Source organism: Mesocricetus auratus, unplaced genomic scaffold (assembly GCF_017639785.1).
Source record: "Mesocricetus auratus isolate SY011 unplaced genomic scaffold, BCM_Maur_2.0 Super-Scaffold_100021, whole genome shotgun sequence".
NCBI classification, from domain to species: domain Eukaryota; kingdom Metazoa; phylum Chordata; class Mammalia; order Rodentia; family Cricetidae; genus Mesocricetus; species Mesocricetus auratus.
The window spans coordinates 26407921-26433911 of NW_024429202.1; the positions used below are offsets into that span (position 1 = coordinate 26407921).

Consider the following 25991-nt stretch of genomic DNA (forward strand, 5'->3'; position numbering starts at 1 on the left):
CTCTTCCATGCTGAGACATCTTACCGACCCTTTGCTTATCTTTTCAGCTCTGCATTCAGTGATTTCACAGTCATGACGGAAATTGCCAAAGCCAGATCCCACAACTGCTCCAGGGTAGCAAAGATAAATGTCTCTAGATAGTGATGGCTAGGAAATATTCTTATCTATCTGAAGGTTAGACTTTTCCTATCTGAGGGGGAAAAATAGGAAAATACACATACTTTCTTCTGGTAACCTAAAAAAAAAAAAGGAATGAGTACACACTTTCTTTATGGTAACCTCTTTTACTTCAACATAATCTCTTTCTTGACAGTCTCTCTACACAGTTATATCTCTTTACATGAGCTGCATATCTCTCTTCACATACATACATCTCTCTCCTACACAGCCAAATGTCTCTACACATAGGTACATCTTTTTTCACATATCTGTACGTCTTTCTTTTACATACATTTCTCTTCTACATCTCTTTTTTATACAGATTCATCTTCCTTCCCTCCACACAGCTATAAACCTTCACACAGCCACAGCTAAACATCTCATTTACTTGTCTTTCACCATACAGCACTTTACACAATTCCTTCAATTCCTTCATACTCTCTCATAGGTCTTTACACAATTCCTTTACACAGCGCGCGCTCTCTCTCTCTTTCTCTCTCTCTCTCTCTCTCTCTCTCACACACATCTAATACATCATTCATTCTTTACTCTTTCACACACTCACTGTGTTGTACTTTTTTTTCATGCTTCTTCATCTCTCACAGTGTTCTCTCTGTCCACTTAACTTCATCCTTCATCCATCGCACACACACTTCATTCACATTCTATACATCTCTTTTCCCAGCAGTTCCCTACATAGCTCAACACAGCTTCCTCCTTTCCACCATTCTCACAGCCAAACTCTGGACAATTATATGTGACATTTTCAGGGCCTGACCCAATCTCTTAACACATAAGTCAAGTAGTTTCTCTTAGGCTAGGGATGTCACATTGACTAGACAGTGGGTAGCCTAAATGGTTAGGATTCCCAGAGAGAAAATGACAGTAGAATTCAATACTTAACCATAACAATTAATTAGCTGAGTCTTGAATGATAGAGATTACGTGCAGAAAGTCCATTGCTGCAGGGAGTTAAGTCTACTAAAGTTGCTTCAAGTTCTGACCTTGAGTCAGCAAACACCTGAGAAAATGATCTTGTGTATTTGTCTCTAGGAGCAACCAGATAGTCATCTCTAGGGGCAACCAGCCTGTTTTGAATTTGTTCTGGAATCTAAAATTTGCTGTCTGTGTAAAAGCCTGTCTTTGTGACTGAGAATCCTACACCAGTCTGAGTAATGTAAAATATTCTAGTATTATTTCTATTCATCAAAATTATACAGTTAAGCAGAAATCATCTTCTTGACTATCCACAGCTATAAGTGTGCCCAATAGATGGAATATTTTCATGAGATAAACACACAGGCAGTGAGAATACACCCAAAGCTGTTCTTCTGGAAGGAATGAAGTGGCTCATGAGAGAAATTATAGACAGAAAACAACCAGTTTGCACAGCCAACAACCTCACAGACTTTGCCTAATGGGGCTCCCCAACAGAGAGTTGTTCATCTGATAGGTCGATTTGCTGAACACTAGTCGTCACCTGCTGTATACTCCCATGGCAGCTCTCAGCAAGAAATATTTTTATCTTGGATGCTAGGGTACTTTATAGTAGTTCATTTTTTTTTATGTGTGAACTTGACTCAACCATGGGCTGATTAGACAGTGGTCAAATATTCCCAGGGCTGTTTTTGAGAGTAGATGTCTATTTCAGTTGCTTTTCTAGTTGCTTCAATAAAATATCTGACAGAGCAGCTTAAGAAAGGGTGGGCATTTGCACACAATTTGAGGTTGCAGTCCATTAAGACAGGGAAGGCAGCTGGTCACACTGCACCACAGTCAGGACGTAGAGAGACAAGAAGACTGCGGCTCAGCAAACATCCTTTTTAATTCCGTTCAGGACTCCAGCGGGGTCTTCCCACCTCAGCCTATTCTAGAGACTCATACATGCCCAGGCATTTGTTTCCATGGTGATTTTAAATCCCATCAACTTGACAATCAGGATCAACCACCCTGCCATCTTCTCCTTCACCTTCTGTCCTGACAAGTAGAAGAGAGTTCTTGACCTCATTACCTTACAATTTCGAGGAGTGGAAGAAGACACAGGAGATCACTGGGAACCTTTCAGTTAAAGGGAAACACATTTCAGAGCCGTAAAGGAAAAGGAGTAGCAGTTTAGACTGAAGAATTCTAAATTTCTGTATAGGAAACTGAAAAGATAGGTTGCTAGAATGAAAGCACTTGTTATGCACATGGCAAATGCTTTTATTCAAGGTATAGAAGTCTTCTAGAAAGTAAATCAGGGTTATGTATAAATTGTAGAAAACGAGCATAGAGGTTATGAGCAGATAATTAAAATGAAGTGGCTTACATAAGTATGAAAGGCTTTCCACATTTACTGATAAACAGTTGCCAATTAAGAGTAGTGTTTTGCTTCCGAGAATGACAACAGATGAAGATTCAGTGTTCCGTGTTGATGGGATGGGATTAAAGGGAACTTTCATAATGGTGGTATAAAGGTAATTTGTAATATAATTTTTATTTTTATCTTATATTTATTCAGTGTATATGTGTATGTGTGTGAGTGCATGCATGTCACAGCACGTCTGTGTGGGAGTCGATTTCACCTTGTGGGTCCCATTGGGCCATCTTACTAGCAAACTTTTAATGGCATGGTAGCTACTTCTAAATAAAAAAGATGTAGGCAGTATCCTGGTTTCATTTCTATTTTATTCATAGTCTTAATAAAGGCCATGATCAAAACTTGGGGATGAAAGAGCTTATTTGGCTAACACGTCCCAATTAACAGTCCTTCTTGAAGAGGAAGTCAAGGGAAAGACTCACACAGGACAGGAACTGAAGCAGAGACCATGGAGGAGTGCTGCTGACTGTCTTTGCATCGGGTTCATGGTCAGCTACTTCTCTTACTCCTTCCAGGATTGCTTGCTTAGGGATGGCACTACCCACATGGGCTGGACCCTCCCACATCAATCATTAACCAAGAAAATGCCCCCATAGACTTGTCTATTGGCCAATGGGATGGAGACATTTTCTCCATGAGGATCCCCCTTCCCCAGTGACTCCAGCCTGTGCCAAGTTGACAAAGGAACAAAAAAACTAGCATAGATAAACACACATGCATATATATACCTTACTTCTTGTACTTTGCACAATTATTTTTTAAAAGTTAATTTGAAAAAAATCTAAACTATGTCAGTTTTAGTTAGTAATAGAATAAAGTATGGAATAACCACATGTTACAAAAATTATTCATTTAGAAAGAACGTGCATTTGAAATACTACCTGAATTCTTGCTAAGTCTCTGTCAACACAGGAAGATAAGTATGATCTGTATTAACTCTAGTGATTGGTCTAGAAGTGTGTTTCTAGAAGCACACAGCAGAGGCATTCAGACACATTTTTAGTAACAAACAAACAAACAAAAAACAAGTCCCACAGTTCTAGAAGTACTTAAGTTTCTGATCTGTGTTTTCTGAACATTTTAGATAGGTTAATAAGAAGAAAAGAACCAAAATCAGAACCTGTGGAGAGTCAAAAAAAACAGGAGAAACTGGGCCCAGCATTTGGGGGAAGAGTCCTCATGATCAGGAATGCATGTTGTGTAAATCAGACTGATAGATGCTACAAAAAGTCACGTTGAAATAAATTCCACTCAAGTTCACCTACTGCGGGAGCCAACTAGAATCCAGGGATAGAGATTGGAGAGTGCATAGTTTTTGCCCAAATAGCTGGGAGAGGAAAAGGAAGGGAACACCACCTCATCAAAGCCTTAGCCGCCTCTGCTCCAGATTCAGTTGCTCCTCCCAGGGAGGCAGTCAGGCAAGGTGTCTCTTGATGCAGTTCAGTTGCTCCTCTCAGGGAGGCAGTCAGGCAAGGTGACTCTTGATGCAGTTCAGTTGCTCCTCTCAGGGAGGCAGTCAGGCAAGGTGACTCTTGAAGCAGCCTGTGCAGTGCTCTGCGCTCTGCAGGGGTGAGGACGGGGCTTGAGGCTCTGAGGGAGAACTAAGCATTGAAAGGAGCTGTGACCACCAACTGACTGCATTTCTCACTAACCTCATTGACCTCTGACTCCTGGGATCCTGGGTCCTGTTACTGTGCCCTCTCTTTATTTAACATAAACCATCAGAAGGTTTCAGAAGCTTTTAGGTCAAGGAACTTTCTTTTTTCCCCCCTGCTGCTTTCTGGTAAGAACACCTGCAGAGTAAGCAGATTTTGAAAGAGAATGTACTGCCAGAAAAGCATTTAAGTCTTGAACACAGACCAAATGGACACGTCATCTCAGTGGGGGCCAAAGCTCACTCTGGTAATGTGGTCAGGAGCCTCAGGCCTTCTGTTCTGTACCCAGGGTGGAGGCTCGGGCTGTTGGGAGGCTTCCGGCCACTGCAGTGTATGCCAGGACCCCTGCTCTTCGGTTCCTTCTCAGTCTTCCTGCTTAGGCAGCCAGCCTGGGGCTTGATAGGGAGTCTTGGCAAACATCTACCCCTGATTCCTCCTGCCTTGCTTTCCTGTGTTACTACAGTTGGTTAGATTTGGGGTTTGAGGTCCTACGTGGAGCTCCATCCAGCATTGATCAACTTCATTCCATTGGTAGAGATATTGATGTTTTAAATGTTTAACAACCAGTAGTTGTTGACCTATGGAGCGATTCTTTTTAGTTGCTAGATCTGGGACAGGTTGCAGAGCACTGAGGAGCAGGATGCCACAGGAGGCCATGCAGGGACCTTGGGACTTTCATACCAGGTCCTGATATGGGTTTGATATGGAGATGCCCTCGGGGGCTGTGCAGACCCAGGGACCGCTGGATGCAGCAGAATTGACTTGCTGCTTCCTCTCACTCTCATCTGTTTACTGCTTGGGTTTCTGCTGTCCCATCTACCTTGTGGCTGCACCTGCTTAAGCTATGATAGGGCTGGCCTTGCAGGAATTTCCTACAGAAATAGTACTGTAGGTCACAAACAGGTGGACCTCAAGATGAAGCTGTTACCTTGGATGGGCTGCTATTGATAAAGCTGTAGTTGTAAGATTGTTTATCCACACACCACCCTCCCCCATGTTATGTTATCAGTTCAGTTTTTATCTCTGTTCAGATTTTTCTTTGATCCCCTTCTCTTAACCCATTGTCCTCTCCTATGTTTTGGGGTTATTTCTTATGCACTGTCTTATAAACTTATTTTTTGTGTCATAAAAACTCTGAATTTATAGTGGCCATTGGGAAAGGCACTTAGGACCTTACCGTGATTTAAATTTTCAGAGCACTCTCCTGCTCTTTTGTCTTTGTCTTCCCGCTTGTCCCCTCCCCCCACCTCTCTGCTGACTTTCCTCCCTGTCTTCTCCCATGCTTCTTTCTATTCCTCACAATACCATTCTGCATGGCATCTCCCTTGTGATTGCTGCTTGTTTTGCCCCTTTCTAAGTGTCATCTGTCATACATAGTTACAGCTCACCTTAGAAATACGGCGTTCGGGCTCCTTAGAACTTAGAGTTGGGAAATTGTAAACCTTGCATAAAATATGCTTATTTCATTCATTTTTCCTGGTTTCTTGTCTTGGAAAAGATTTTTTATGTACACATTTTACTATTGTGACTTCTTATTTGTAGACTAGGGATTATTGCCTGGGAGTGTTTAAATCTGAAGAGGGCCTCGCGCAGACAGATTGCGCTCACATTCATCTGTAATTACAAAGGATGGGTTATGATTTGCTTGTGGCAGGGCTATTTATAGAGCCTGTCATTGCGCATGGCTGTCTGGGCCCGAGGCTGTGAGACCTAGCTGCTGCCAGCGCAGATTGTACCGACTCTGCGCCTAGTCTGTAGGCAGTCTTCCCTCCTCGCCATCCTCAGCTTTGCATGACATCTTAGCGTGCTTCTAGAATTCTCATCTGTGACCCACTTGGCTATCCCATATGGCTACAGTTTCTGCAGCATATTGGAACCAATTTGAGATGTATATTTTGGCCAACGTTGTGTAGTTATCCTCTTTCTTTCACTTTTCTTTCTTTTTTCTTTTTTGAAATAGGGTCTTCCTAAATATAGCCCTGGATGGCCTTGAATTCACACTCTTCCTGGCCCAGACTCCTGAGTACTGAGATTACAGGTGTGCACTACCTCATTCAGCTTGTTCTTTTGTTTTTTGAGACGAGGTTTCTCTGTGTAGCCCTGGTTGTCTTGGAACTCAGTCTGTAGACCAGGCTGGCTTCAAACTCAGTCAATACACCTGCCTCTGCCTCCCAAGCGCTGTCATTAAAGGCGTGGACCAACACCGCCCAGCTGGGGATGTTCTTATTCTTTATATTATTGCATTTGCTGTCCTTGCAGAAGTGGTTGGTTACTGATTCTTTGTGTTGCCGACTATTAGTTAAGGTTCCTAAGGAACTCAGACTTCGAATGTCTCGGGACAGCTTCCAGAGAGCATGGATGTGATTTGAGTTGGAGCAGTACCCTTAAGAAAATGAGAGAGAAGTTGAGTTATGGTCCATTTGCAAGAACACCCACTGATCTTATGGAAAATATCAGAGTTGTCCTGATGGAAGCAAGCTGTCCCCATCTCTATTGACTGGCATTGGTCTGGCCTGGGCGGGGCGAAGGCAGGATGAAGGGTGTGATAACAGCACATTTGCTAGCTGTTGGCTGAAGGGCTTTCCCAGGTAGAGTTTTAATCGCCAGGGAAGTGAATGTGTAATGAATGGGAATCTGGGTGGGGTCTCACAGCATACAGAAAGCTACTTCTGCCTATGTGTCATGTAGTTTCTACTCTTTTAACTTCAGTAGCAATACGGTATTAGTGCCATATTTAAGAATCTTTTTGAGGCCAAACATACTTTCTTTTTTGGGCTCATTTTATTTTAAAAACAAAACATAATATGGAATTAATGAATTTAAGCTAAAAATAGCATAGTTTGGTTTTATCACAGTAAGCCATACTAGAGATTTCTACCCAGAAAAATTCGCCGTCTTCCAGTGGCTGTTGGTTTTTGACCTAACCAAAAAAGAAGGCCAATGATTAAAATACTATTAAATGCACCAGTGTTGATTAATTTGAGCAAACTTTTCTTCTTCTCAGTATTATAATCTAAGTATAAAAATTCACCAGGGAATTGGTGTAATTATTTTTAGAAAACCAATGCAAATGCATTTTTGGTAGTATCATCTATGTGTCTGGAAAAACATCATAACAGATGCTGTTTAATCTGCCTATGAAACTACAAACAGATGGAACAGACATGGCTGCCAGAGGAAAATTTCACTGACCTTATATTTCACAGACTGGAATACAGATTAGCAGACCAAAACACCAAGACAGAATTACCTTTCAGTTGTTTATGGTAGAAGTGCTTAGGGCCCTTCAAGATAGATTCTGGAAGAGCAGGAATTAGCAACATGCCCCTGTCAAGGGCCAGATAGCAGGTATTCCTGACTTTACAGGCCATATCATCTCCACTGCATTTACACAATGTTGCTTTTAAGCAGAGAAGCCATAAATAATATGCAAATGAACACACATGGCCATATTCCAATGGGAATTTTCAACAACATGTTAGAAGACAGATGTAGCTGGAGAACCACTGCCTATTGATCTCTGTTTGAGAACCTAGGTCAGGTTGCCTGAGCTTCAGTACTAAATCGCATACTCTTTAAGTGTTGAGCAAAATTCTGAGTATTTCCGTACCTGTAAAAATGGAATCAAAATAGCATTCATCTGTTAGGTAATGGTAACTACAAAAAGTAGTGAGATAATTCATGCACAGTGTTTGACCCTTTGGAGATGCTTGAGAGCTAGATGGTGCACTGTTACTGGAAGTGGGGAAGAAGTTAGTATAATTAAAAGCTGAACACTGCTAGAGAAGTGTTAGAGGAGTACAACTCAAATTACATTCCACTGTGTAATGAGTTGTGCAAGTGCAGTTTGCTTTGTCTCAGTTTTGTTTGAGGCCCTAAGAGTTATGGCCAGAAGGCTCACATTGCTGGGAAGAGCAGCTGGACTTCTGTATGGGACTTGTCCCAGAGTTCAGTAGAACCCTGCTTTTGTATAATATCTATGTTATATCCTTCATGATATAAGGCGTTAGTTTGTTGTTGCCTTTTTTCTTTTTCTATAATACTGTTCCTCCAAACCATCCGTCTATAATTCTCGCTCTTTCTCATAAATCAGCAAGGTTGGAGAGGACATTAAGGATCTAAAGAATCACAGATGGGAGAAGCTTGATGAATGTGAAGTTAAATATAAATTGCTTGAAATTTAAATGATACTCCCAAACCTAGCTTCTGGGCAAGTCCACCCGGAACAAAGCCACCCCCCGCCCCCACCATTCCTGCATTTCCAATCTTAGCTATGAATGTACAATTCAAGCAATGGCCTTGCTTAATTACCGGTAATTCCTAGTGAGTCCCCCAGAACCAAGGCCACCTGTACCATCTTCATAGTCCCTAAACCTAGCTCTGGTCACACAACTTCTGCACTGACCTAGCCTGAGGCACTCTACAATCCCACACCCGACACACCACCAAGGAAAGAAGTGAAGATGTCCAGACCATATAATAAAAGCACAAACAATATGAAAGGCTATGATAGTATGCCACCCCAACCCACTCATCCTGTTAAAAGGTTCTTTATTGAGAATTAACTACGAACCTCAGGACACAGAATTTAGAAGAACAGTCCTAAACTTCATCAAGGGAGTAAAAGAAGACAAAAAGAAACAACTCAATGAACTTGAGGGGATAACAAAAATGCCTCACAATGTGTAAGACAAATAGACAGCCAAATGAAATGATGCAAGCAAGTTGGTATTAAAGAGATAGAATTGTTGACGATAACTCCAGCTGAAATGAAGAGGGAATTGGAAAAGCTCAGTAGGCCGGTTAGAAAACTCCAGTAAAACTGTAGTGATTTTAAGTGAAAATGTTCTCCATAGGCTCAGATGTTTGCAAGCTTGGTCCCCAGAAGGTGACAGTATTTGAGGAAGGTTAGGAGATATGGACTTGTTTGAGGAAGCATGTCACTAGAGTTAGGCTTTGAAAGTTGGAAGATTCCACACCACTTCCAGTTGGTTCTCTCTGGTTCATGCTTAGTGATCCAAGAGTGAGGTATCAACCTTCTGTTCTTGCCGCCATGCCCACTACTTGTTGCCATGTCCTCTTTTCACCACCATGGACTCATCCCTCTAGAACCAACTCAAAATCTAGCATGGGTAAGTTGCTCTGGTCGTGTGTAGCTAATATAAAAAAGCTTTATATCTAGAATGGATCAAGTAGAAGCTGGATATCAGAACTTAAAGATAAAGTCCATACTCTCCACTCCTTTTCAGTATAGTACTCCAAGCACTAATTAGAGCAATAAGAAAAGAGAATGATATTAAAAGGATACAGGTAGGAAAAGAAAATGTCAAATTACCACTATTTGCAGGTGATTCAATACTATGCATAAGAGATTTAAACAATTTTCCCAGAAATTGGCTAGAAATGATCAACAATGGAAGTCTCAAATGCTGTAGAAAGAGACTGAGACAGCCACTAGAAGATGCCCCATGCTTATGGATTGGTAGAATTAATATTGTAAAATGAGCAACCTACCGGAAGTGATTTATAGATTCAATGCATTTCCAACCAGAATTTCCAGGACATTTTTCATGCAGATAGAAAAAAAAAGTCTAACATTCATAGGATGCCACCAGATACTCTAGATAGCAAAAGCAATTCTGAGTAAAAAGAATAGTGCTGGCGAATTAATATAGCAGATTTCAAGCTATACTGTGAAGCAGTAGTAAAAAAAAACCAGCATGGTACTGACACAAACACAGACCTGTAGATTAGTGGAACAACCTAGAAGAAACAAGCATGACTGCATGTAATTATAGCCATCTGATATATGACAAAGATGTCGAAATTATGCACCGGAGAAGAGACAGCATCTTCAACAAATGGTACTGGAGAAACTGAATATCCACATGTAGAAGATTATATTAGACCCATGTTTGTCACCATGCACATGCTAGATTACCTTGCCCAACCTGACACAAGGGGAGGAGCTTGAACCTGCCACAATTTGATATGCCATGTATTGTTCAAGCCCATGGGAGGCCTGCCCCTTTCTGAAAGGAGATGGAGGAGGAGTAGAAGGGGAAAGGGGTAGGTGGAATTGAGGGGGGGCAGAAAGAGAAAACTGTGGTCAGTAAAATAAATGAAAAATATGTTGTTTAAATAAAGAAAAAGTTGTCTGAGAAGAAGTGGTTTGATTTAGAATTTGCTGGGGCCAAGAACCTATGAGTATTTATTATGGATCTTTTGGAAACTTGAAATCTTTTGGTGTGACCTCATTGTAGCAATGCTATTTTGTAAATAGAAATAGAAAACTTCTAGTTAACGGACAATGACTAGAAAAAATTACAAAATTTGCACAAAAATTTGGGAGCAAACTAAGCCCTCATGTGGACTAGAAAGGTGAGCCAGCAGGGAAATGAGGTTGTTTTCTGAGTGTAGCCTGTGATCCCTGCCACAGCTCATCTTATATTTATCATTTCAAAGCAGTTTGTGTCTCTAGAGATGATGCAATATCTCAAGTAATTCTAGACTCAAAAGTCTTCTTTTTGTATTTTGGTTTTTACATCTTCTTCAGGTATGTAGTCTGTGCTTTTTGTCTCAGGTGGTTTCGGAGTCTTTTGCATGAGTAATTTGATAGAACTCCTAGAGCTGAGCTGAGTTCTGGATGCACAGAGAGGTGCATTGCATGCAACTGTAAATGCACAGCTGCATTGGAGTCACGAGAGCCACCGGCAGAACCCATCAAGACTGAACCAGTCACTGCTGGTTTTTTGCTCTTTTCGCTTACAATCTGTGCTGATGTCCTCAGCCTCTGCAAGAGCCACATAGCCTCTGTCAGTCCTGTATTGTTACTCTAAGCTTGTTCTGCAGACCTATGGGATTGGAATCCTCTGGGAGCTTGTTAAAAATATGGACTCTCAGGCCCCAATATTTCTCCATCAAACTCTGAAAGGAGGGGCTCTGATGGATGTCTTACTTTTGTTTCCTATTGTTGTAATAAAATACTCTTACAGAAGCGGTTTAAGAAAGGAAGTTAATTTGGCTCCAGGTTGTAGTTCATCATTGTGGGGAGGTAGAGGCCGCTGGAGCTTGAAGCAGTTAGTCACATGATGTCCACAATGAAGAGCAGAGAGCAATGAATTAATGCACACATGCTAGCACTGAGTGTGTCCTCTCCACTCTTATAAACCCAGAATCCCCTGCCCAGAGTTGGTGCCACTTTCAGGGGGTGGGTCTTCCTACTGCAGTTAAGCTGATAATGCCAGTCTCCCACAGGTATGCCCTGAAGGTTTTTGTTTACAGATAACAACCTGACTTGAACCAAAAGCAATTACAAATACTTAGTAGAATTCATAGTCAAGTTTCACTGCTTAAGTTAGATAAAAACTAGGCAGCCTCATAAGGTCTCTAGATACTAAAACTACTGAATTCTTTTTTTTCAGTCTTTATGTGCCTTTGTTTAATATCCCAAGGCCACACACAGGAGCCATGAACCAATCTGGGAGCTGTATCAAGAGTTATTAACAGGTCAGCTATAGGCACTGTGGAGCGCCTTAATGTAGTTATTTATGAATTGAGACCCCACTAATCATCAAGACATCACAGTGAGGTGACTATCATAAGAACATGTTTTCAGGAGCTGGAGGGATGACTCGTGGGTTAAAAGCTTGTACTGCTCTTCCAGAGGACCTCGATAGGTTCCAGCACCTCAGTCAGCTGGCTCACAATCACCTGTGACTCCTATGCCAGGGCTATAATACCTTCTCCTGGCCTCCACAGGTACTGCATTCACATGCACAATTGCACACACATATAATTATTAATAATCATCATCATCTATGTTTTCTTTTTCTTTTTGGTTTTTTTCGAGACAGGGTTTCTCTGTATTGTTTTGGAGGCTGTTCTGGAGCTCGCTCTGTAGTCCAGGCTGGCCTCGAACTCACAGAGATCTGCCTGCCTCTGCCTCCCGAGTGCTGGGATTAAAGGCATGTGCCACCAACACCTGGCGTCATCTATGTTTTAAAAGTGCTGTCAAGGATGTAGGCAAATCACAGCCCTGTATTGTTTTGAGGTGCAAAGTAATGAGTAACTATGGCAAACAGTGTGGAACAAATGATTCTCAAACAATGAAAATAGATAATCATTATATGACCCCATGATCCCACTTCTGGTTATTTATCCAAGAAGAGATATCTGCACTCTCATATTTCTTACATATTTATTAAAGTGGATAGGATATAGACATAACTTGATGTCAGTCACCTTAGGAATGAATAGAAAATATGGCACAGAGATACAGTGGACTATTATGAGGTTAAAAAAAAAAAGAAATCCACATGGTGTATCCAACATGGTTGAATGTTGGGGACATTGTGCTAACTGTAGTAATGTACCCACAGAAAGATAGGTACTGCAAATTCCTTTTAGTCATAAGGAACTTGTAAGATTGAAATCCAGATTCAAAGAATGAAATAATGACTAGCAGAGCCCAGAGAAGCTGGGCATCGAGAGTAGAGACCTTCTGTCTAATAGAATACCTACGTTTAACAATACTCTGTTGTGCACTTAATTAACATCTGAGAGAGTTTATCTCACATTCAGTCTTTTCCTCACAACACACAACCCCCCCCCAACTGAAGACCGTGTCTTGAGAAGTTGTTACCCAGAAAGTGCCAACAAATTGGAATGGCCTTATAAATAGCAGAAGCCCCCCACAGAGACTTCTAAATGCTCATCATTTAAAGAGTATAAAGTAGTGCTCTAGTTTGATTTAACAAACAAAAATTGGACCAAAAGCAACTTGGGGGAAGCTGGCTTATAGGCTTATAGGTTGTAGTCCTTCATCACGAGAAGACAGTGTGGGCTCTAGGCAGGAGCTGAAGCAGGGGGACAGAGGGACACTGCTTTCTGGCTTGTTCTCTCGGGTTTGCTCAGCTTGCTCAGCTTTCTTTCTTTCTTTCTTTCTTTCTTTCTTTCTTTCTTTCTTTCTTTCTTTCTTTCTTTCTTCTTTTTTCTGAGATAGGGTTTCTCTGTGGCTTTGAAGGATGTCCTGGAACTAGGCTGGTCTCGAACTCACAGAGATCCGCCTGCCTCTGCCTCCCTAGTGCTGGGATTAAAGTCAGCTTCCTTTCTTATACAGCCCATGGCCACCTACCTGTCCAGGGGTGTGTCCTAGCGCGCCAATTGGCAGTGAAGAAAATCCCCGCTCACACATACCCACAGACCAGGATGGAGGCAGTCCCTCAGTTGAGACTCCCTTCCCCATGTATGTCTAGACTTGTATGAGGTGACAAAAACACCCAGTAACCAGAGAACAGGAAATGACCTCCGTGCTTGAGTGAGATGGCCTAAGGGTAGGGAGCCTCTCCTGAAACACTTTCCACAGAGAACCAAACACGAACACAAAGGTGAAAGAAACAAACCTGGAGTTCAGGACAGAGCAGGTCACAGTGTGGGGAGGCAAGGATGGGCGAGCCAGAGAAACAAAGACCCAGCTTCCAGTGGCTTTATCCCTGGAGGTCTTTACTGAGGTGGCCATGAAGTCTACCCAGGATGACACCGGAGACATGTGGAAATTGCACTCTGCCTCCTCAGGCTAACTGAAGAATGACTGACTGCATTTTATTACTGTCCTTCCTATACTGTCCAGTGAGAGGATGTTCTGTGACCCCAAACTCAGGGCAGGTAGCTGAGGTAGGAGAGAGCCAATCATAGTTTTTGTTTTGTTTTGTTGTTGTTGTTGTTGTTTTTTCGAGACAGGGTTTCTCTGTATTGTTTTGGAGGCTGTTCTGGAACTCTCTCTGTAGACCAGGCTGGCCTCAAGCTCACAGAGATCCGCCTGCCTCTACCTCCCGAGTGCTGGGATTAAAAACTCATAGGGTTTTTTTCTTTCTCTTTTTTAATGTTTCATGAATACATTTTGATCATATTTTTCCTCTCCCCCAGCGACCCCAGCTCCTCCCTCACCTCCCTACCCACCCAACTTCATATTCTTTCTCCCTCTTTTTTTTTTTTTTTTTTTTTTTTTTTTTTGGTTTTACGAGACAGGGTTTCTCTGTATTGTTTTGGAGGCTGTCAGTCCAGCCTGGCCTCGAACTCACAGAGATCCGCCTGCCTCTGCCTCCCGAGTGCTGGGATTAAAGGCGTGCGCCACCACCACCCGGCTTCTTTCTCCCTCTTAAAGCAAACATGAAGTGCAACAGCTTGCACACACGCACAGACCGTGGAGTCTGATTTGGCAGTTTATGATTTCTGATGGGGAGCTTACCCTCTGACTTTGTTAGCCTTGGGGTAGAGCCGCATAGCTCACTGCACATACTGCCTGTCATCCGTTAGCTGTGTGCCTTTTGTCAGTCTGGGGCCAGGAAGAGATGACTAATGGTGTTTGTCATCACCAGTTCACCCTTTAGCTTTGTGGTCAGGTTAAGGCCCAAGCTGCCCTTTTGGTCCATTTGAACTCAGCACTAACAGGCGGTTTAAGGATTCCTTGATGAAATGTTAGTGCTTGATAGTACTAAACAGCCTCTTGGACATCTTCCATCCCTCCCAATCCCCCAACTCTGTGCCTAGTCAGTGACACAGGCAAGGTCAAATGAAGATAGAGAAAAAGATTATATCCCTTATAACACCAAAAAGAGCTTAGAGCACCACCTGCTGTCTTGAAATAAAATTTCCTTCTGTTGTGTCATGGCTTACGTTTCACAGTGTGTAGGACAAATGTGTATCATAAATGGTGAACCTGTGCAGTGACTCAGGCAAATAAAGCTGACTACTGGGTGATGGTTTCGTGTTCACAGCTCTGAACTGCATGAAATTTGCTGGTGCAAGAGCCAGAAAGTAAGTGGGATAGTAATAATGATGCTAAGTAATTACTATTTATGTGATATGTACCCCATGTGGGCTTCCTTCTAAAACAGCCACGATTCTCTATGAGTTGTGTCATGTACTCTCAGCAGATACAAACACTGTGACACAAAACTACAGCCAGTAGCACATGCTGAGAAACAGGACTAGCAGTTGCATACAGCAGTTAGACTCATTGAGCCAAGAACTCTCGTCCAGTGATCAGTGCCTCTTGGGTCTTCAGCAAGACACACCATCGGTGTCATTTTCATTTCACGTCTGGCTCTGTTCAAGAATATATTTTATTTATGCAAGTAATATGTAGTAATCATAGCTGGCACGTCCATCCTCTTGTTTGTCAAGCACTCTTCTAAAAGCTTTCTTCTGAAATCATTATTGCCTCTGCAAACCTATGGAGTATTTAAACCTAATGTGCATTTTACAGGTAAGGAAATAGCTGAGTGACTAGCCAAGAACACACAACTAGGGAATAACAGAAGCTGTGTAATGGGCCTGGGTAGTCTGGATGTAAAATCTGTGTGCTATACTCTAATGCTTGGAAAATTTGATTCTAAAATAATGCAATTATGTTTAGACAGAATACAATTTCCATAGTGTGCATGGCAGAGCTAAGATCAATAAAAAATGGTGCAGGTTGAATGAATGGTTAAGAAAAGAGTACATGGTTTCTACTTTTCGTATCAGAAGTAATTCTGTGAGCTGGCAAGATGGCTCAGGGGATAAAAGTGTTTGCCACCACACCTGACAACTGGAGTTCAGTCCTGGACCCATGTGATGGAAGGAGAACCAGCTTCTGCAGTTATCCTCTGACCTCTACAGGTGCAGCATCACACACACACACACACACACACACACACACACACACACTTTAAACAACAGAAAACCAAATAAATATCCAGATTCTTTATTAAGTATCTTCTTGAGCAGTCTTGGTTGTTCTAGAATGAATAGAGGAAGGTGGAGTGTGGGTGGATTCTTGTTCTCCAGAACTGCTGCGGAATTATGCTCTAATCTGTGTGTGTGTGTGTGTGTGTGTGTGTGTGAGAGAGAGAGAGAGAGAGAGAGAGAGAGAGAGAGAGACTTTAAGAAAGTCCTAGGCAGTGTTCACCTCCTAAGTGTTTCTAGAATTTATAGGCTACCGAGGAGTGTTATTAATGGGAATGCTTATTCCTCATAAGAAGAAAGTCTCTATTTTTACCAAGTCAGCATTCGATTCCCTTTTTTACTGCAGAAGCTAGCAATGATATTAATGCCACCTAGTGGTTGTAGCAAACCATGGTTCCTCAGTCTGCCAACCACAGAAATTACCCCCAGTGAGTCTAACTCAGAGGCAGAAAGTGCTTGTAGTCTGCATATGCATGGTTGCCTGATGGCCATTTCTTTTGAGTGACCCAGCCTCTGCTTTAATGTGGTTTGCAGGGGACCCCAGCTCCCTGTCCTTAATCTCTTCCCCAGCAGCTGCTGTGATACCTCCTGGGTTGTATGGGGGCTGCAGAGATCTTCCGGAACTATTTTGAGTTGAAGAGGGCCAGCTGAGCTCTCAGGCAGGGGCGGGGTGGGAGCAGGCTGATGTGAGAAGAGCAGGTCAGGCAGTGATGTCGGTTTTGAAAATCTGTTTGCAGTTCCTTCTTGTTCATTGCTGTTGACCCTGGAGCGACTTTGTGAGTCTTCCTCTGCTTGCCCTCCTCATCTTCACACAGGTTGGGTACAGGGTCTCCCCATCAAACGCCGGCCCATCTCCACACTCTTCAGTGAGAAGTTCCCTGCACAAGCCTCTGCACACACACAGTCAGACCTTTATAACTTGCTTCTTGTCCTGGTGTTGTTAATCCCCACTCCATATTCCCTCATTGCAATCTCAAGTCTTCTATGTCTCTTCTAAAATTCAGACAAACCACAAACATAGCCCCCCCCCCCAGCATCTGTTGCTTACTCCTTGAATTTCCATTCATACTTGACTTACGATCTCTGGCTGGCGCATCATCAGATAGTATCTGCATTGCTTGTAAATGTTTCACGCATGTACCTGCCATTTTACTTCTCCATTCAGCCCTCAGTTCTTTGCCTTGCCTGGAACATAAGTACTACTTAGTCTTCAAGTGCGTGCCGCCCACTAAACTAAGCCAAATATAGAGTAGTCTCAGCTCCATTCAGTTCCTTCCCTGAGGGCCGCTACCACTGCCAGTGCTGCCCACTTTTGCCTGTGTGTTTGCTTTCTGCTACAAGAGGATGAAGACCATATTTGATACCTTCCAAAACGGTTTTCGCGGTGTGGCTTTTTTTGAGCTTGTGTACTTGTCTGAAGAGTTATGCTTACCTTCCTTAAAGAGAGAAAGAACACACCTGACCGTTTTATCCAGCACTGCATTTTTTTGTGGCTCTGCTGCTTGGAATTTTAATACACCCTTCATTTAGACCCTAAAAGTCTTAAGTAAATGTTTCATGGAGTAGGACAGTTGAAGTCAGAAGTGTCTACTAAATTGTGTGGCTTTAGTTAACGAGTCAGCATTCAGACACAGGTCCATCATTCTCAAGCCCTTGTCCCTTTCCTCACACTACCTGTGCTCTGTCTCTGGATCTTCCCTTTGGGTGTGTTTTGATGCTTTGCATTTCTACTTTTCCTCCAAAGAGATTCTGCTCTCAAGAGTGCAGAGGGGGCAGAGGGGCTCTTTCCCCATCATTTCTGCTGATGTGAGTTAAGTACCCCAACAAAAGTAACTTTAAGGAAGGAAGGGTTTATTTGGCTTATAACTCCAGGTTACAGTCTATTGTTGGGAAGAATGTCAAGGTGTGAACTTGAAGCATATAGCTATATTCACAGTCAGGAGTAGAGGGAAAATGAATGTACACTTGTGCTCAGTCTCTTTTCTATACTGTATACTCCAGGATCCAGACATAGGGAATGGTGCTGTCCACAATGGACAGATCTCCCTACGTCAATTAATGTAGTCAAGACAGTTCCTCACTTACATGCCCACAGGCCAACCTGATCTAGATAGTTCCTTACTGAGACCCTTCCCAGGTGATTTTATATTGTGTCAAGTTGGCATTTAAAATTAAATATCTACCTGGCCTGGTGTCCAATTCCTATTTCATCCATCCTCTGTTTCATGTTTAATCAGATGTATTCATAACTCATCTGAACAGTATAGAAGTAGGACAGGCTTTCCATCTGTCACTTTGTATTCCTCCATTGATTTACTGGATCTCAAGGCCATTTTCTAAGGTAGAAGTGCCCTGAGCCCTTTGGATACATTTCACATGCGTCTTGAACCACTCTGACATTCAGTTGGGAATGTGAATGATTTCACTGACTAGGGGGGCTTGGGAGCACTTAATTTAAATAACTCCAGAAAATATTTATGAAAATTCAGTGAAAATCTAAATTCATGTGTTGTGTGTATCCTGCCACAGGGGTTCCGAGCAAGCCCTCGGCACATCAGGAGACGAGTTGCTGCTGCTGCAGCTGCAGCTGCCCGGCTAGAAGTGAAGCCTGTGGTGGAAACTCACCATCAGAGTGAACAAGAATCATCAGGGAAGAAGCGAAGAATCAAGAAGAACAGTCGAGTGCAGCCGGAATTCTACCACTCTGTTCAAGGTGCTTCAACCAGAAGGCCTGTAAGTAGAGAGCTGTCTTTGGTAACAGAGTACTGAATACACACTCAAATGGTGAAATCATTTCTCAGATTAGTTTTGGATTAAATAATTAGGCTATCCTGTTGTTATCCCCACAAAGTGACTACGTGTTGGGTAGATCCTTGCCGGAGGCAAGAGCCGGTCTGCATCGCACAGACCTGATCCAAAACCTAGGAGATTCCTGTTGCCCTTGAAGTGGTGGCCTAGAATGAGGATAGGGGCTCTAGAGTTAGCAGGCTGAGGAGTGTTAATGACCTCAGAGCAACAGTAGAGCCAGTGTCAACACAGGAAAAGTACTGAAGAGGAGCTGAGCTGGAAATCTGTGGAGCTAGCTCCTCCCCTTCCGGGAGTCCTTAGGGCTGGACAGGTTCAGCTTCCCTGTAAAGGCAGCTCAGGGTAACTCTGGAACCTTCTAACTATGGCCTTTCAACTGTAGGATGGCAGGCACTCAGTCTCTCTAACTGTGGTGGTGTGAATGAGAACGGCCCCCCTAGGCTCATAGATTTGAATGCTTGCTCCCCAGTTGGTGGAACTGTTTGGGAAGGATTGGGAGGTGTGGCCTTGTTGGAGAAGGTGAGTCACTGCATATGGACTTTGAGGTTTCAGAAGCCTAAGCCTTTCCCATTTAGCTCTCATTCTGCCTGGTGGTTGTTGTCTCAAGATGTAAGTTCTCAACCGCTGCTTCAGTGTAGTGCCTGCCTGCCTGATGCCATGCTCCCTGCTGCAATGATCATGAACTCTAACCCTCTGGAACCATGAGCCCTAACTTAGATGTTTTCTTGGTCATAATGCTTTGTCACAGCAGGATAAAAGTAGCTAAGACACTAGCCAAGTATCCTGTGTGTCTGTTGACATCAGCACTGCCTTCCCTGGGGTGCTGGGGCTCAGCTGGGGGTTGATCGCCTGCCTTTTTCTGAGCACGTTGTTCTAGGAGCTCTGGTGGTTTTTGTCTTGGTGAGTTCTGACACATAGATTTTCCAACCAACACTGTAATAGTTAAGGGTTTGGGCCTTGGGAAATGCTATTTGAAAACTAAAAATAATATTTCTTAACTGCAATGATTATATTATATTATATCATATTGTTGTAGGATTAAAAGGTATGTTCATGTGGTTCATCCTCACGCTATGTCGAGCCTATTATTATCATTTCCTATGCTGACAACCTAAGGGAACTGTCAAGATTTGACTTGATAATGAATGCCTCTGCAAACCATGAAAACACAGATGCCATCCCATAGGGGTCACCGGGTGGCAGGCACATGCGGAAGTCGGCTTAGTAAGGAGGCTAGCAGAAGAGTCCTGTTTATAATGAATCATTTGCAACAGAAGCACTGAAGTGCACTGCTTAATGACAAGGGTGTGTTATTGGTGCTTACAACATGCCGGGGAATTGTTAGTTAGGCAGGAGGAGATGTGTTTAGGGAGAAGAGATGAAGGAGTATAGAGGACTGTTTGGATGTGTGGGGATTTACATAAGAGAAAGGCATACAAGAGGAACCTGGAGAAGTTGACTGGGGCCAAAACAATTCCAGACAACCACTGTTTAAAGGCCACTCACTGTGCTTCACAGACAAAACCAGGTAAGTATGATTTCAGGAAGATTAAAAATGTCCAGCGTGGGCACTAGGCTGGGGCGGATCAGTGACTACTGCAGTAGTCTAGCTGTTATGACTCAGCTCCGACATCCGTTATTAATAATAGGGACTCTGAGAGTGGCCTTTACTTGACTGTTTTCTGAAGGAGCAGCTGAAATGGAGGGAGATGAGAGGAGCAGTGAATGAATAGTAGAGGTTACCCACAGCCTGGTGTGAGTTCTTGGGAGCAGGTGATGCATACTCCCCCATCGGATTGCATGTCTAATAAGTAGTCTGGGAGGCCAGAAATTGTCAGTCAGCAGAGAGGAGACTGTTGGCTCCTTGTTTCATATGATTTCTACTCAAACTTTTGAAGTACCCTGGCCAGTGCTAACATTTCACTGTTTTTATGTCATCAGTAGCATGAATGGTTCATGTCCTCTAATGGGTTTAATTAGCTGCAGTCACTAGTACCTGCTACAGCCACCCTATTCACCACAAGCCCACACCTGTTCTTATTCTCACTTCTACACTTGGATAAAGTCAGTGCTGCAAAAAGGATTCTAGCTGTGGCTTGGAGATGGGATGAAATTTCATCAGGTCGATTACATAGTATGATTAGATCAGATGAGATTACATAGTGATCCAGGATTATTTGGATGGCATTTCTAGTAGCAATTTTTAATAAGACCTGTGATTAGGAAAGACTGGCAAAGAAGAATCAGAAAATATGACAGTGACTGAGTCTCAGTTGTAAAATGCTTGCCTGACTTGCATATGGCTGTGGGTTCGAGCCCCAGACTGCAAGGAAGAGGTAAGGAAAACATGACTGCCTGTTCTGCCAGCTTGTAGTAGGACAACCTTCATGACGACAAGTCATGTGGAATGCATTGCCCTTCATGGCCTTTGACTACTGTAACAGACTGGCGTATTCTGAATTCATAATTTATACTTAAGTGTGCTTATTAGACGTATAATGGGGATCACTAATAGGAACTTAATTAATAATACATGGACTTCTTAGGTCACTCCTTTGGGAAATTAGATGTCTCTAAAGCTGAATAGACAGCCAGTTTATCCTGATTTTCTCTTAGTAAATGTGTCTTGATATTTATTGTCTATCTCAGGGTCTGTCACTGGCATGGTTAAAGATCTTGGACCATGTTGGAGCAGGAAAAACAATTAGATCTAGTTCCTCCTTGTGCTTTAATATTTTTAACAATACAAAAACACTTTGGGATTTCTGAATGCTAGAGTCCTTATCACTTTTTTGGTGCTGTGAACCACATACCCAATAGGAACAAGAGGGGAAGGCTGTACTTTGTTTCCTGGTTTGAAAAGACTGCCTTCCAGCACTGTGAGGCATAGCAGAGCAGCCCAGTCTTTGACAATGGGTGCAAGTTCACACAGCTCGTACAGGAAGGAGAGGGAGCAGGCTGGAACCAGGGCAGGCAGCACCTGCAAAGGCTAGTTCCCAATGAACCACCTCCTCCAGCCAGGCCCTGCCTCCTATATTTCACAGCTTTCAGACAGTGCCGTAAGCAAGGCACTGCGCTTTCAACATAGGATGCTGTACTCTCCAGGACTTTCCAGATTCAGACCATAGTGGTTTTCATTGTTGTAATGTGGAGACTCGTATCCCTCTGTATTTGCTTACTGCTTCCTGGGCTATGGTCCCTGTGCTCTTAGCTGTTTTTGTTTTTCTCATTTAATTTTCCCAGAAGCCTTTGGGCAACTGCTCGGTTTCCAGAGGAGGAAGCTTGCTGAGCTCATGCACCTGGTAGAAAGCAGGGTTGACATTTAAAACCGGGTCCTCTGGACTTGAGAGTGTTGGGAGGGAAAGGAGAAATTCTGCATGTTCACATTTCTAATCAACCCCCTGGATATTTTAAACATGCCAAGTCTCAGAGTTTCTAATGTACAATGACAGATACATAGACAGGAAATCTTTAGGTTTTAAACAATTACGTCAGTCAGCCTGGCAGTAGTGGCACATGCCTTTAATCCCAGCAATCCCAGTACACGGGAGCCAGAGGCAGGTGAAGCTCTGTGAGTTTGAGGCTAGCCTGGTCTACAGAAAGAGTTCCAGGACAGCCAGGGCTACGCAGAGAAACCTAGTCTCTTAAGATAGGAAGGTAGGTAGATAGTTAGATATACAGACAGACAGACAGACAATTGCATCAGTCAACACCTATTTTTAAATAATGCTAAAAGTGATAAATAAGCCCTAAACCTCATTTTTGCTGTTCATCTTATTGACTTGTTCCTCCTGTGTCAGGGAACCCAGGAGCACATTTGTTCTGATATCTGTTCACACTGATCTGTTAATATATGACAACTCTCAATCATAGGGGCATAAAGGTTATAGAATTAAAAAAAAGATTTAGTTCTGTCCTGTTTCACAGATTCTAGTTATCTTTCAATATTGCAACAGGATCGCCTCCATTTCTAGTCAGAATTAAACCTCTGTCTGTGCTTAACTACTTAACGCTCCTGCTTCATGTCTAAGCACATTGCCTCCCTCACTGGCAGAATATCAACTAGGGGCTCCTGTTTGTTTTCTTACTTCTGTGCTCCTACCACAAGCCGGAAACTGCTTTACTGAGTGTGAAAGTTTTGATTCAGAGGTCAGTTAATACAGAGGAGAAGAAGCAGGCTTAGGATTCAGGGGTGTGTGAAAAATATTACGTTTGCAATGACTATAGGATCCCCTAATGAATGTCAGTCTTAGAAGACTCAAGTCTGGATTTGGGAGCCATTTGTACAAAGATGTTATCAAATGCGTGACCTGGATTGAGTGACCCAGGAAGTGAACACCGGGAGAGGATAGCTGAGCTTGTGTGTCTGATGAGGGCGTTTGGGAAGAGGGAAGTTCAGCTGAATTACGCTTGGCCCAAAGCTGCTTCCAAATACGTTTCAGTTTGTTTCAAAGGCTTCTCTGTACACGGTGAACTTTCACTTAGCTTATGAGGAGAGATCCTGGTGAGACGTAGTAGAGGTCAGCCAGTCACAGCTCCAGGAAGTGACAGGCGGCCAGCTCTCCAGGTCAGAGCAAACGAGGTAATGAATCGTTGGTTTCTGTACCCCGCTCCGCTTTCAGTACGCACACTCCTTTCTTCTGCTGTAAGTAGAGCCTGAACTTGTGATAGAGGGAAACATCATGAATCAGTTCTTTTGGGCTCCTCTTGATTCTAGAATCCCATATAGTGCTTTTTATGATTTGGTTTAATTTGCTCTTAGCTGGGTGTGGTAGCACACGTCTTTAATCCCAACTCTTGGGATGCAGAGGCAGGTGGATCTCTGTGAGTTCGAGGCCTGCCTGGTCTATCTATGTGGTGACTTCCAGGACAACTAGAGTTACATAGTGAGATCTTGCTCCCCCTCTCCCCAAAGAAAAGATTTGGTTTACTCCATTCTTGTAACAGGAGTGTGATTCCCATATAACCTCTAATTCTCCCCCTGGAAATAGAAATAGCATAAGCAGAGATGGGTCCAGGGCCCTTGACTTTGACTTCAGGATCTCGTGTTAGATCAAGAAAGGTTTCTCAGGTAGAGACGAGGAAAAGTGGCAGGTTTCCAGACATATTCATTGCCCCTTGCCTTCCTGTGTCCTCTGCGAAACCGGTTCCTTGCCTTGCTCTTCTTTTCTGTTGCTTTCTGTTTGGCGTCTTGGAGATGCTCTCCTCTTGCACTTAGGTGGCTGTACGGCTACAGGATATTTTGCAACACTGCATAGTCTTAATTTTTATAAACTGACATTAGTAAGATTTTAGCTCATCTTTGTCAGGCTTGCTGGCCAAGCACAGGTCCTTGATCTTTATTATATTCTGTTATAAATGTGGCTGGGTGTCGTCCCTCTGTTCTTTTCCTGCTTATGTTAAGTGGACTTCCCTTTCCCTTTCCTTTTCAAATAGACAGGGCTAGGCAGCTTTATTTGCATAACCTCAGAACTCTTCCCCTTCAGTGGAAGACTTGACTGTTCAGCCCATATTTTGGCTAATTAATCAGAAAGTACAGGGTTCCTAAAGAAATCATCTTCCTTTGCCTCTTTGCATCTCTCTCTCTCTCTCACTCCTTCCCCCTCCCTCCCTCCCTTCCTTTCCTTCCTCCCTTCCTCCTTCCCTCCCACCCTCCCTCCCTCCAACCCTCTAACCCTCTCTCTTTTTTCAGGACAGGGTCTCTCAGTGTAACAGCTCTGGCTGTCTGGAACTCGCTCTGTAGACCAGGCTGGCTTGGAACTCACAGAGATCCTCCTGCCTCTGCCTCCAGGGTGCTGTGACTAAAAGTGTGTGCCACCACTGCCTGGTTGCCTCTTTGCATTTCTAAGGAGTGAATTTATTGAGTGAAATGAAAATATCTTTGCCTAACAAGGATTTTTTAAAAAGATTTATTTATTAGTTTATGTGTATGGATATTTTACTTCTATGGTATAATGTGAGAACAGTACCTGCAGAGGCCAGAGGGGGACTTCAGATTATGTGGAACTGGAGTTACAGACAGTTGTTAGCTACCATGTGGGTGCTGGGAACTGAACCCCAATCCTGTCAGCAAGTGCTCTTAGCCACTGAGCCTAAAAAGAATTTCATTAAATGATGCCCATTCAGTTTACCAAGTTGTTGTTGCTCATTACTCTACTAGTATTTTTTTTAATTTTATTTATTTATTATGAATACAACATCCTGCCTTGTATGTCTGCAAGTCAGGAGAGGGCACCAGATCTCATTATGGATGGTTGTGAACCACCATGTGGTTGCTGGGAATTGAACTCAGGACCTCTGGAAGAGCAGTCAGTGCTCTTAACCTCTGAGCCATCTCTCCAGCCTCTCAGCTAGTATTTTTAGGTTCATAGTTAACAGCTATTTTTAAAAGATTTCACTTATCTGAATATGCTATCAAAAGTCTGTAAATAACTCGTGTACCATTGTACAGCATGCAGGACAAGCAAGTTTTACTCCATGAATAGAGCAAATAAATACATTCTTTAGTCTCCCAAAATATTCATGAAACCAGAATGAACTTGGTAAAGGAACTGATGTGCTTCACTTAGAGACAAGAATCATAGCTTGTAAATTCTGTTTCTCTTGGAACATTTTGACCACAGCAAGGCTTCCTGGCATTTGATTGTTTGTTTTCCTTGTGATCAGGGCCATCTACCTTAAAAAATATGCCTTAAGTGCTAAGCAAAATAAACTGAGAACACCCAGTCATTTATACTTAAGTTTTTGTGGATAAATGTGAATCAAAGGGCTAAAAAGAAAGCTGCTTCAAAGGTAACCTGGTTTATCATTTTACCTCCGCACAGAATGATCGGAGTATTGCTCTGGCAAGGTGGGTCTCAAACCCTGTACTTTAAAGAGTATAGCCATAGATATTTAGTCTGCTGTTAAAGACTTAATAGACATCTCTACCTGAGGTTTGGTCATATTGAAGATTAAGATAATTTCTTGTATTGCAACAAAGTGGATGAAGGTTAGCTCACCTGTGTTGCCCTTGGTTCTCATGAATCAAAAGCTGTAGAGCTTGAGGGAATGTGAGCAGTCCTTGAGTTTGGTGACTCCTGTGTCCAGATTCTCTTTCTCAGTCCTTTGAGGACAGACACCTCTTAGAGCTATAGTTAGTGTAACATGTCTGTGCTTCATAACAAGTACTTTTCTGCATTCACAGTTTCACCTGTCTGGACCTTTTTCCTCATGTCTAATTATTACCTTTCAGATATTACATACTTTAACACCTCTGAAACACTCCAAAGGACTGACTTCTT

The 25991-nt window shown here is 42.8% G+C and overlaps 1 protein-coding gene across 11 annotated transcripts in view; it reads left to right on the forward strand.

Annotated features, from left to right (window-relative positions):
* Window positions 1–25991, forward strand: part of Dst (dystonin) — a 400220-nt gene that overhangs the window by 41556 nt on the left and 332673 nt on the right. For all 11 annotated transcript variants that reach the window (XM_040729463.1, XM_040729445.1, XM_040729449.1 and 8 more), the window contains exon 3: window positions 18433–18636. In XM_040729463.1, the coding sequence (XP_040585397.1) occupies window positions 18433–18636 (204 nt within the window). The remainder of the gene's footprint in view (window positions 1–18432; window positions 18637–25991) is intronic.